Here is a 12,573-nt window from a genome sequence, read left to right as displayed (position 1 = left end):
TGAACCTTTTAATTTTTCAATCAAAGTGGGCATGTACCCCCAAAGCCAAGAGTGAGTGCATATAAAAGAACAATCCTATATATGCCATCAAACTCCCCACCACAAACCTTCTTCCTTACTGAAAAAGATGTTTTTTTTTTATATATCCCACTGTGACCAAGTCCTACATTTCATTCTTATTACTACTCAAAAAGTGCTCTTTTATAGCTTGAAATTAACTGTTTTAAACACTTTTGAGTAGTAGTTAATACTTTTTAACTCAATTGGTACATTAAGGAACCTAGCAAGGGTTACTAATCAGTTTTTGGCTAGTTTTGGTGTTTTTGGTAGCTTTTTTATCATTGAAACAAGCAAAGAATGAGAGAGAATTTTGTACAATCCATGGCAATGCAAGTTGAAGCTCAAATACATGAAGAATCCGAGTTTTGGAGCACATCATAGCCCTTTGCCAAGCCAATCAGAGATGCAAGGAAGAAAACCAGAGGAAGAAATCCAACATGTAGCAATTTCGCATAGCATGCGAAATCAATAAGAGGAGCAGCTGCAAGACTGAGTGAAGGACAATTTTGCACACCATGCGAAATTTCGCATGGTCTGTGAAATCTTCTTATGCACCAACTCCATTAGATTTTTATCTCCAGAAATTTGTGTAAATTACTATTTTCTCCTTGTAATCAACCAATGATAGGATTTCTTGGTTAGGAACTATAAAAGGGGGTTGGAAAGACCTCTCTATATAAGATCTTTTTGTATAATCTTTTGAAAAGGAGACAAATATACGACACTTGTAATTCCCATAGGAAGAAATATATAGAGCCCTTGCTCTGCTTTTCCTTCTCATTTTGTTTTCATTTTTCTTTCTAGCCAAAGAACCTCTAAGGATGATTTCTCAGGGGATGAGTGGCTAAGTTTTACGTATCTTGGAATGATGGAAATAACTAGGTGAAGGACCCGGATGCAAAGGTGGGAGTTTTTCTTGCTTTAAATGAAGGTAGTTGTTAACCATTAATGGTTTTTATTTCAAGGTTTAGCTTTAAATCCCTTATAATCACCTTAAATGGCCAATACTTGGTAAGCTTTCTAGATTCTATGGATGCTTATTGCTAGATCCATGGATGTCCATTAGTTATCAATTATGAGCCATTGGAAGGTGGCTCAAGGTGAGAATCACCTTGAATGGCCAATACTTGGTAAGCTTTCCGAATTCTATGGATGCTTATTGCTAGATCCATGGATGTTCATTAATTATCAAGTACGAGCCATTGGAAGGTGGTTCAAGGTGAAGGGTTTTAGTGTTTGAAGCCATTAATGGGAAGCAACTACCATTTTTCATGAACCCTTTAGATCAAATCTTAATTGCTAGATACAAAACTGGTTCAGGAGATAACCATCCTTTATGTTATTGTCACCAATGCGAGGAGAAAATCCGGAATCTCTCTTTGCCTAAGGAACTCGATCCTAGTGACCTAAAGTTCCAAGAGACATTCTGTTTGTAGTTAACTTCAATTGCTATTTTTGCTTAACTTAAAATCAACTTTTTCAACCACAATTCCATTTTCTTTAAAAGCTAATTTTCATAAGGAAAAACACCATTTCATTACCTTCACTAAAGTCACTTGTACGAAGAAAATTCATCCATGTGGATGATCCTAGAGCCACTATACTATAGTAGCCATGCTACCCTAGTGTAAGGTGATTTAGGTTTTATAAATTTTATTGATAACACTTGTCTGGCGCAAGAATCAAATGGCGCTATTGTTGGGGACGAATCAAATGGCGTTGTTGTCAGGGATGGTGCCAAAGTACATTGGCATTACTTTTGGTGAACACTTGTGATCTTCATCACAAGTTTGGTGATTTTTCTTTTACTAATTCTTTTTCTTTGTCTCTATTTTAACTTATCTTTTATTTAGTTTTTTGCTAACCTTTACCTCTTCCTAGAATTGTATTTATTTTGTTTTCTTTGTTTTTGTTTCAGTGATCTCTAGTTGTGCATGCCCTATTGGATAAGAGATATTGAGAGAAGACTTGTGAAGATTGAAACTCCTCAAGAAAATGAGTTGGAAGTGTGCTTGAACATCATGGATGTTCCACCTGAAGACCAGAATAGCCAACATGGTCAAGAGGATAATTTCAATGCATACCGATCCATGAGGAACCGCATGCATCCACCTTGTATGAGTGCACCATCATGCATAGTGCCTCCCATTGAGCAGCTAGTAATCCGACCTCACATTGTGTCACTCCTACCTACTTTCCATGGGATGGAAACTAAGAATCCCTACTCGCATATTAAGGAATTCGAGGAGGTTTGTAATACATTCCAAGAAGGAGGAACTTCAATTGACTTGATGAGGCTCAAGCTATTTCCTTTCACTTTGAAGAATAAGGCCAAGATTTGGCTCAATTCTCTAAGGCCAAGGAGTATCCGAACTTGGACCGATTTGCAAGCCGAGTTTCTCAAGAAATTTTTCCCTACTCATAGGATCAATGGTTTGAAAAGGCGAATTTTGAACTTCTCAACTAAAGAGAATGAGAAATTCTATGAGTGTTGGGAGAGGTACATGGAAGCTATTAATGCTTATCCTCACCATGGCTTTGACACATGGCTCTTAGTGAGCTATTTTTACTATGGTATGCATTCTTCAATGAAGCAACTCCTAGAAACTGTGTAGAGGAGACTTCATGAGTAAGAATCTGGAGGAAGCCATGGACTTTTTGAGTTATGTGGCTGAAGTTTCAAGATGATGGGATGAACCAAATGCTAGAGAGGTGGGAAGAATGAAGTCTCAACCTAATGCTAAGGGTGGGATGTATGTTTTGAATGAAGACATTAACATGAAGGCAAATGTTGCAGCTATGGCAAGGAGATTGGAAGAGTTAGAAATGAAGAAGGTACAAGAAGTGCAAGCCATTTCTGAGACATCAGTGCAAGCTATGCCTTGTTCCATTTGTCAATCTTATGAGCACTTGGTGGAGGAATGTCCTACCATTCCAGTAGTGAGTGAGATGTTTGGTGATCAAGCAAACGTTATTGGTCAATTCAAGCCCAATAACAATGCTTCATATGGCAACACCTACAATTCAAATTGGAGGAACCATCCAAATTTCTATTAGAAACCAAAGCCACCTCAGTACACACAACCTGCTCAAGCACCTCAGCAAACCTCAAATCTTGAACAAGTTATTGTGAACCTTAGCAAGGTTATGGGAGACTTTGTGGGAGATCAGAAGTCCATCAATGCTCAATTGAATCAGAGAATTGACAGTATGGAAAGTACATTGAACAAAAGGATGGATGGGATGCAAAATGATCTATCTCAGAAGATAGACAATGTCCAATACGCAATCTCAAGGCTTACCAACCTCAACACAGTGCAAGAGAAAGGAAAGTTTCCTTTTTAACCTCATCAAAATCCCAAGGGTATCCATGAAGTGGAGGCTCAAGAGGGAGAATCTTCAAAGGTGAGGGAGGTTAAAGCAGTTATCACCTTGAGGAGTGGTAAAGAGGTTGATCAACCCACATCCAAGCCAAAGCATGATGAAGAGAGTGTAGCAGAAAAAGAAAAGAGTGAGGAAATTAAAGGAAAGAGAAAAGGGAAAAGTACAAAAAAAAAAATGACTGTGATTCTAGTGTGGATGAAGAACCCAAGAGGATAGTCATCAAAGAAGATATGATGAAGAAACACATGCCTCCATCTTTCCCCCAAGCTTTGCATGGCAAAAAGGGAACCAATAATGCATCAGAAATTTTTGAAGTGTTGAAGCAAGGGAAGGTCAATATCCCTTTGCTAGACATGATCAAACAAGTGCCAACATATGCAAAATTCTTGAAGGACTTATGCACTGTAAAGAAAAGGTTGAATGTGAATAAGAAAGCCTTATTGACTGAGCAAGTGAGTGCCATCATATAGTGCAAGTCTCCAGTGAAGTACAAAGATCCGGGCTACCCTACCATCTCAGTGAGTATTTGAGGGATTGTGTGGAAAAAGCTTTGTTGGACTTGGGAGCAAGTGTGAATTTGCTACCCTACTCTGTCTACAAGCAGTTGGGACTTGGAAAGTTAAAGCCAACATCCATCACTCTATCTCTGGCAGATAGATCAGTGAAGATTCCAAGAGGGATGATCGAAGATCTCTTGGTTCAAATTGACAAATTATACTATCCAGTGGATTTTGTTATTCTTGATGTGGATCCGATTGTCAAAGGAACTAATTATGTTCCTATTATACTTGGAAGACCATTCCTAGCTACATCAAATGCAATCATCAATTGTAGGAATGGAGTCATGAAACTCATGTTTGGCAACATGACATTAGAGTTCAACATCTTCCATTTGTGTAAAAAGCATATCCATCCGGAAAAAGAAGAAGGTCCAAAGGAAGCGTGCATGATTGACACTTTAGTGGAGGGGCATTGTGATAAGAGAATACAGGAGGATTTGATTGAGAGTCTTGAGGATCTTGATGAAGAGTTACCTAAGCCCTTAGATTTGCTTACTACCTTGTCTCTTTGGAGGAGGAAAGAAGAAATTCTACCCTTAATCAATAAGGATGAGACACAAAGAGCTGCTAAGGAGGAGCCCCCAAAAGTTATTCTTAAGCCACTACCCATAGAGCTGAAGTATGCATACTTGGAAGAAGACAAGCAGTGCCTTGTTGTTATATCTTCAGCTCTTACCATTCATCAGGAGGATTGTCCACTTAAAGTCCTTAGAAGATGTAAAAAGGCAATAGGGTGGCAAATTTCTGATTTGAAAGGGATCAGCCCTTTAGTCTACACCCATCATATTTACATGAAGGATGAAGCTAAGCCAGTTCAGCAACCTCAGAGAAGGTTGAACTCTCACATGCAAGAGGTGGTGCGAGCTGAAGTTCTTAAGCTGCTTCAGGTCGGTATTATCTACCCCATATCAGATAGCCTATGGGTGAGTCCTACTCAAGTTGTGCCAAAGAAGTCTGGGATCATGGTGGTGCAAAATAATAAGGGAGAAGATGTCTCTACATACCTCACTACAGGTTGGAGGGTGTGTATCGATTACAGGAGATTGAATGCAGTGACAAGGAATGACCATTTCCCGTTGCCCTTTATTGATCAAGTGCTTGAGAGGGTCTCTAGGCATCCTTTTTATTGTTTCTTGGATGGATACTCCGGGTACTTTCAGATAGAAATTGATGTTGAAGACCAGGAGAATACCACTTTCACATGCCCATTTGGCACCTATGCATATAGGAGAATGCCTTTCGACTTATGCAATGCACCCGCAACTTTCCAAAAATGCATGTTAAGCATTTTCAGTGATATATTGAAGCGTATTATGGAAGTCTTTATGGATGATATCACCATATATGGAAGTGCATTTGATGAATGCTTGGTCAATTTAGAAGCTGTTCTGAATCGATGCATTGAGAAAGGCTTAGTGCTTAATCGGGAGAAGTGTCATTTCATGGTACAACAAGGGATTGTCCTTAGGCACATCATCTCCAAGCAAGGCATTGAAGTTGACAAAGCAAAGGTTGAACTCATTGTCAAGTTGCCATCCCCAACAAATGTTAAAGGAGTAAGGCAATTCATTGGCCATGCCGGGTTCTATAGGAGGTTTATCAAAGATTTCTCTAAGCTTGCAAGGCCCCTTTGTAAACTATTGGTGAAGGATGCTAAATTCATATGGGATGATAGATGCCAAAGGAGTTTTGAAGAATTGAAGCTATTTCTGACAATCGCACCAATAGTGAGGGCTCCTAACTGGCAACTGCCCTTTGAGGTAATGTGTGATGCCAATGACTTTGCCATAGGAGTTGTTCTTGGGCAAAGAGAAGATGGAAAACCCTATGTGATCTACTATGGGAGCAAGACATTGAATGAGGGGCAAAGAAACTACACAACCACCGAGAAAGAATTGTTAGCTTTAGTTTTTGCCTTGGATAAGTTTCGGGCTTACTTGGTGGGGTCCTTCATTGTGGTTTTCACTTATTACTCTGCTTTGAAGTATCTGTTGACTAAGCAAGATGCTAAAGCAAGGCTAATTAGATGGATCTTCTTGCTTCAAGAGTTCGATCTCCAGATCAAAGACAAGAAAAAAGTAGAGAATGTGGTAGTAGACCACCTTTCAAGGCTAGCTATCGCACATAATTCCCATGGTTTGCCCATCAATGATGATTTTCCAGATGAGTCTCTTATGTTGGTGGAAGTTGCTCCTTGGTATGCTCATATTGCTAACTACCTAGTCATAGGAAAAGTTCCAAGTGAGTGGAAAGCATAAGATAAGAAGTACTTCTTTGCAAAAATCCATGCCTACTATTGGGAAGAGCCATTTCTATTCAAGTACTGTGTGGATCAGATAATAAGGAAGTGTGTTCCTGAAGAAGAGCAACAGGGGACCCTCAGTCATTTCCATGAAAATGCATGTGGAGGCCACTTTGCTTCTCAGAAGACAGCCATGAGGGTGTTGCAATCGGGTTTCTGTTGACCATCACTTTTCAAAGATGCCCACACTATGTGCAAGAGTTGTGATCGATGTCAGAGGGTTGGAAAGTTGACACGCAAGAACATGATGCCTTTGAACCCCATTTTGATAGTTGATCTTTTTTGTGTTTGGGGCATTGACTTCATGAGACCATTCTCTATGTCTTTTGGCTACTCTTACATCTTGGTGGGAGTAGATTATGTTTCTAAGTGGGTTGAGGCAGTCCCATCCAAGCACAATGACCATAGAGTGGTTCTCAAGTTTCTCAAGGAAAACATTTGCTCAAGATTTGGGGTACCCAAAGCCATAATTAGTGATGGGGGTACTCATTTTTGCAACAAGCCTTTTGAAACTCTCCTAACCAAGTATGGGGTGAAGCATAAGGTAGCTACACCTTACCACCCTCAAACTAGTGGGCAAGTTGAGTTAGCAAACTGGGAGATTAAAAACATATTGATGAAGGTGGTGAACACGAACAGAAAAGATTGGTCTGCCAAGCTCTTTGATTCACTATGGGCATATAGAACAGCTTACAAGACCATTCTTGGGATGTCTCCTTATCGCCTAGTCTATGACAAAGCATGTCATCTCCCTGTGGAATTGGAATACAAAGCTTGGTGGGCAATCAAGAAGCTCAACATGGATTTGAGCAAAGCTGGAATGAAGAGGTTCTTAGACCTCAGTGAGTTGGAGGAACTGAGAAATGATGCCTACATCAATTCAAAAATTGCAAAAGAGAGATTGAAGAGGTGGCATGATTAGTTAGTTTCCCGCAAAGATTTTCAAAATGGACAAAGAGTCTTATTTTATGACTCTAAGCTCCACATCTTTCCGGGCAAGCTGAAATTAAGGTGGATAGGTCATTTTACCATTCACCAAGTGCATTCAAATGGAGTAGTGGAACTACTCAACTCCAACAACACCAGTAGCTTCAAAATGAATGGTCATTGTCTCAAGCCCTTTGTGGAGCCTTTTTCTCGTGACAAAGAGGAATTCATACTCCTTGATCCACATCAAGCTTGACAAGACCAGTTTTTGGATGGACTTAGCATTTCTAAAGACTATCAAGTCCATATCTTTTTGTTTTATTTTTTATTAGAGAGTTTTCTTGTATTGTAACTTGTTTTGATTTTGATTTCTCACTTTAATTTAATTTTGGTTTGATTTAACTTAGGTTTTTTATTATCAATTTCAAGGGGAACTTCAAAGCAATTGGGCATGTCCTTAAAGATTCTTGGCAGAGGAAAAACCCTGAAGAAAAAATTCACTAAGGCATTTTGCACACCCTTGCGAAAATTTCGCAGGGTATGCGAAACCCTTCTCAAATAATAAGTGTCACCCCGTGCCTCTATTCTGGTTCCACCCTCTGTTCACACTCCCCTCCCCCCCCCCCCCCCCCCCCTCCCCCCTTGCATCTCACTCCTCCGTTTATCTCCCATTCGACACCCCCCCTTCGAGCACAGACCCGAGGCCCATTTCTCCATTTCCATATGGCAAGGACCCGAGGGGCTCCTGCTACCCCTTTGTAGAGTCACGCTACGAGGCAGAGAGCCTCATCTGCTCGGGTGCCTTGTGATTCGCCACCTCAGGAGGCCACCATAGAGGCCTCGCAGATTCCCCCTTCTGATGGTGGATCGCTCATTAGTCCTTCATTTTTTGCTTTTCAGCGCAGGTATGAGACTAGGAGACCAGCTACTACACAAGGGGCGACTGCTTCGCGCCCTTAGAGTTCAGTGCGGTGCCCTCCTACCAAGAAGGCCAAGACTTTAGGCTCAGGCGAGTCATCTAGAGCTTCACAGCTTGAGCCTCCTGTTGCTACACATGGTCGAGCTCCTGTAGATTCTGAGCTTCCTTTCGACATGTCACCGGGGTCTATTATCAGACGCCCGATGCTCACAGCACCTCCCATTGAGGGCAACTCAGATTACAGATCAAGACCTTTCCACTCGAAGTTCTATTTTGATTAGGAGGCCTTCCGATAGAAGCCTGAGCTCCGAGACTCTTATAGCCTACTACAGAGGTACTATCTTAAGCAGCTTATGACTCCTTGTGAGTTTTTTTATCCCAGATTAGCATTAGACATTTAACAATCCATGACTACTCGTGGCGTCCCGAGTCCGACCTCGATTCACTTCACCATTGATGGACGTCATGGTATCCTTGAGGTCAGAGATATTGCAGAGGCTCTACATATTCCTTTCGAGCCACTTGATCCATCTGCTTTCCGCCGGTGGTCTCCCCAGTATCTCAGAAGGACATGGTCCGCATTTTATCCAGGAGGACCTCTACAGATTCGATCATTCTTCAAAAGGAGCTTCCACCTGGGATGCTCCTCGTAGATGTGGTGCTACGCTCCAACCTCTTTCCCCTACAACATTCAGTACAGAGGCGATGAGCTATCTTGGATGCTTTGTTCCGCATATCAAAGGGCTTCTACTTTGGCCCACACCACTTAATCGTGGCCTCCCTCGTCCACTTTGAGGAGAAGGTCCATAGGAAAAAGCTTTAGAGGGCGGACACCATTCCATTGCTATTCCCGAGGTTGCTTTGCCAAATCTTGGAGCATATGGGTTTTCCTACTGAGCCTCAGCAAGAACGTCGTCGTATTTGTTGAGAGCAATTCACTCTTGACAAATGGAATCAGTTGGCGGGCTATTTTGCACCTCCAGGAGCCCATCTCATGGTAGCACCTCCAAAGCCCCTGCAGACGGAGCATGCACAATCTACTCCAGTACCTACAACGCGGGGAGAGCTTCCGACAGAGACTAAACGACCTGCCCCTGCATCACCTACTTCAGCACCACCAGTGCCCATGCCTGAGGCTGTTTCTGCTGCTCCCCCTATGACTCCTACTGTTCCATCTGTTGCTCCTACTACATCCAAGCCTTCCATCACCATCTCTGCTTTGAAGTTTCGCGGCCTTGTACCTACCTTGCAGACACTATCCACCACACACACCGCTCTCTTCCAACAGATGGCTAAGATGCGTTCCCAGCAGAACCAGCAGACTGCTATACTTCGCTAGATCCAGCAGCACCTGGGTCTTCTACTTCCACCTCAGCCTAACCTTCCTACATCATCAAAGCCTTTAGCTACAGCTAAGGATACTATTCCAGCTGAGGACACTACCACAGTAGAGGTCCAGATCCCGCCACCTCAGGAGGCCACCACAGATGCCATTGCTTCAGTTGATCCTCAGGATAAGCCTCAGACAATTGACACAGTCACAACTATACCTGAGGATGCATCATCTCCACCTGAGGCTCCCACTACTTGATCATAGGACATTTCTTTATCTTATTGTATTTACATATTATATTAGTGGAGATTGTTCCTTGTTTTGATGCTTTATATTATGGGATTGGATGTATTACTTGATGATATCTCATATTGTACTTTCTCATATTAATATATAGACATCATTTTTTATTATACTTGTGTGGACCCCGTATTTTTAATGATGCGTTCCCACTCGATCGGCGAGACTCGCTTTTCATTTATTTGGTGAAAAATATGTTTCTTAGAAAAGACTTGGAGTCGCCACTTACTTTTATTTATTTTTAAAGGGGAAAACAAGTAAGAACAAAACCCCTAAATGGACTCCTGATTTTGTTTTTGGAAAAGCTGTCTGCGAAAAACCTGAGTCTGGGTTCGGGGATCAGGTTACTTATTGGGAAGGTACGGTAAAGACCATAGCACCCCTTTAAGCCCCTAAAAAATGGGTCTCTACTAAATAAGGTGAACCAGACATGGCAATTAACTAGAAGATCAATGGATACCAAAATGATCATAGTTCAAAAATAAGTCATGATGACGAAATGATAAACGAAGTGAGAGTGAGAGTGTACCTTAGTAATAGGTAATAAAGCGCTGTCATGAAAATAAGGTTAGTGTACAATGACAAGTGTAAAAAATCTCAAACAAAACCAAATCAAAATCAAACAAAATGGAGAGCATAACTTACTTGAATTATTTTCGAAAAAAATGTTATGAATGTCGGGCCCCCACCAAAGCCCAATTAATTTTCGCTATGAATTAATTCTCATAAATTCCATCATTTTAGAATTATGAAAACTTATTCACTTTTATATAAAAAAAATTTGAAAAGAGGAATTTTGAAAATTAGATTTGAAATTTCGGAAGTGGAATTTAAAAAAAGTTTGGAAATCTCTTTGAGAATGGTATTTTCAAAACAAATAAATAAAAAATAATTTAAAATAAAATAAAATAAAAATGAATAAATAAATAAATTTTGAATTTTGGAAAATGGGAATTTCGAGAATGGAATTTTGAAAAATTAAATTTTAAAAAAAATTGAAAATTTGGAAGGATTATTTTGATAAATGGAATTTTGGAAAATTGGGAATTTGGAAAATGGGGACTTTGAGAATGGAATTTTAAAAAATTAAACTTAAAAAATGAAATTTTGGAAGATTATTTTGAAAATAGAAATTTTTGGAAAATTGGAATTTTGGAAAATTATTTTTGAAAGTCGAAACGTGAAGATAGGAGTTTTGAAAATTATATTTTGACACGCGAGAATAAAAAAAAAAATTAAATAAATAAATAAAAGAGAAGGATGGTACGTAGTTGGTGGGACTCGCATGCCAAAGGTGGCCATGCATGACCATAATAAAATGTTTAACGCTGAGAATTATTAACAATGACCTAGTGAAATAGTGAACTAGAAAAAAACATTTTTTTTTTTACCATACAGCTAAAAAAAACTTAATGAACTTTAAAAAAACCTAAAATACTCTAATCAACTAAATGAAATAAATTAAATTAAAACTAATTTAGAAAAGGCATTTTACCATATGACTAATTAATCTAGTAAAAATAACTTTAGCTTTAATCACCCAATTAAACTAAAGATTTAAAGACTCCAACTTTTCATTCTCATAAGAAATTTAACTAAAACTAAAATTTTAATTGCTCTAACTTTTATCTATATTAAAATAATATCTAAAACTAAAAATAAGCAAAATTCAATTCTTTCATTACTATTGAAAACTAAAATTTTTAAATCTCCAACGTTTATTTACATTAAAAATAATATTTTAAAAAAAAATACTAACTTTCCTATTAACATTAAAAAAAAAAAGCTAAAACCTAAGTGTTAAAAAATCTAATTTTAATTAACCTTCTACACAAATTTTACCTTAAAAAAAATCAACCATTATATTTATCTACGTACATTTTGAAGAAATCATCACATATTGATCGCACTAACTTATTTGATATCTAAAATCTAAAATACTAACACACATGGTCGCTAGCCACAATCACATACGCAATCAAATTTCAGCCACTCATACAAATAGTCATTAACTTTGTCATGGTCGGCTTGCACAAAGCTTCGTTAGTGGCTGCATATTCAACCATTAAAAAATCAGCCTCACTCTTCATTAAGGCCATACCTAAATCATGGATAATTTCAATAGAATTTCAGCTATCAACTTTCTTCTATGCAAACCTCAAATTTATTAAAACTCAAGTATATTTCCATTTTGAATTAAAGCAAACTTTCAGCCATAACTTCCAGCTCGTTTATAAATGGTCCTTCACCAAATTTTCAGCACATTTCACTATGAATTTTCAGCCATGAGAAAGTTTCTATCCACATCCACAAGTTCAGCCCGGAGATTCAGCACACCTATGCAACCTTATGTCCTTATCTATCCACCAAAACCTTACTCCATTGATTTTAGACCACAAAATTCACACATGCTGCCACTTCCTCCATTAAAACTCACCAATGCGGCATGAATTTCATCCTTAAAATCTCCATATTCAATCCTTGAAATTTGAGCAGATTACATTATGTAAAACCTTAGTGTACCTCCACCTGAATTTTAGCCGTGAGCTTACGCATATGCAGCCACAAACATAGCGTTGCCTGACCATCAGAATTTCCTATTATTTATAACAGAACCAGACTCCAAATTCATGTACCTGCAGTCACCGGGATTCGTCTTTCCTTCATTACATTTTCACCATAAATTTTTGGCCATTGAATTCTTCATCAACAACACCAACTTTCAGCCACGCAACCTCTTTAATTCGGTCAAGAATATTACTTCAACAACCATGGGATCTTCACATGC

At 39.1% G+C, this 12,573-nt stretch overlaps 1 protein-coding gene across 1 annotated transcript; it reads left to right on the top strand.

The window, feature by feature from the left end:
- The first annotated feature begins 8,559 nt into the window (after nucleotides 1-8,559).
- Nucleotides 8,560-9,743, top strand: LOC104880290 (uncharacterized). Its single transcript, XM_010656578.1, has 3 exons — nucleotides 8,560-8,730; nucleotides 9,111-9,389; nucleotides 9,492-9,743. Exons 1-3 carry the CDS (start codon nucleotides 8,560-8,562, stop codon nucleotides 9,741-9,743), a joined length of 702 nt encoding a protein of 233 aa, XP_010654880.1.
- Nucleotides 9,744-12,573: the final 2,830 nt, after the last annotated feature.

This window comes from Vitis vinifera, chromosome 9 (genome assembly GCF_030704535.1).
Source record: "Vitis vinifera cultivar Pinot Noir 40024 chromosome 9, ASM3070453v1".
NCBI classification, from domain to species: domain Eukaryota; kingdom Viridiplantae; phylum Streptophyta; class Magnoliopsida; order Vitales; family Vitaceae; genus Vitis; species Vitis vinifera.
Note: the sequence above shows the minus strand (reverse complement) of the source record. Positions and strands in the feature narration are given on the sequence as shown.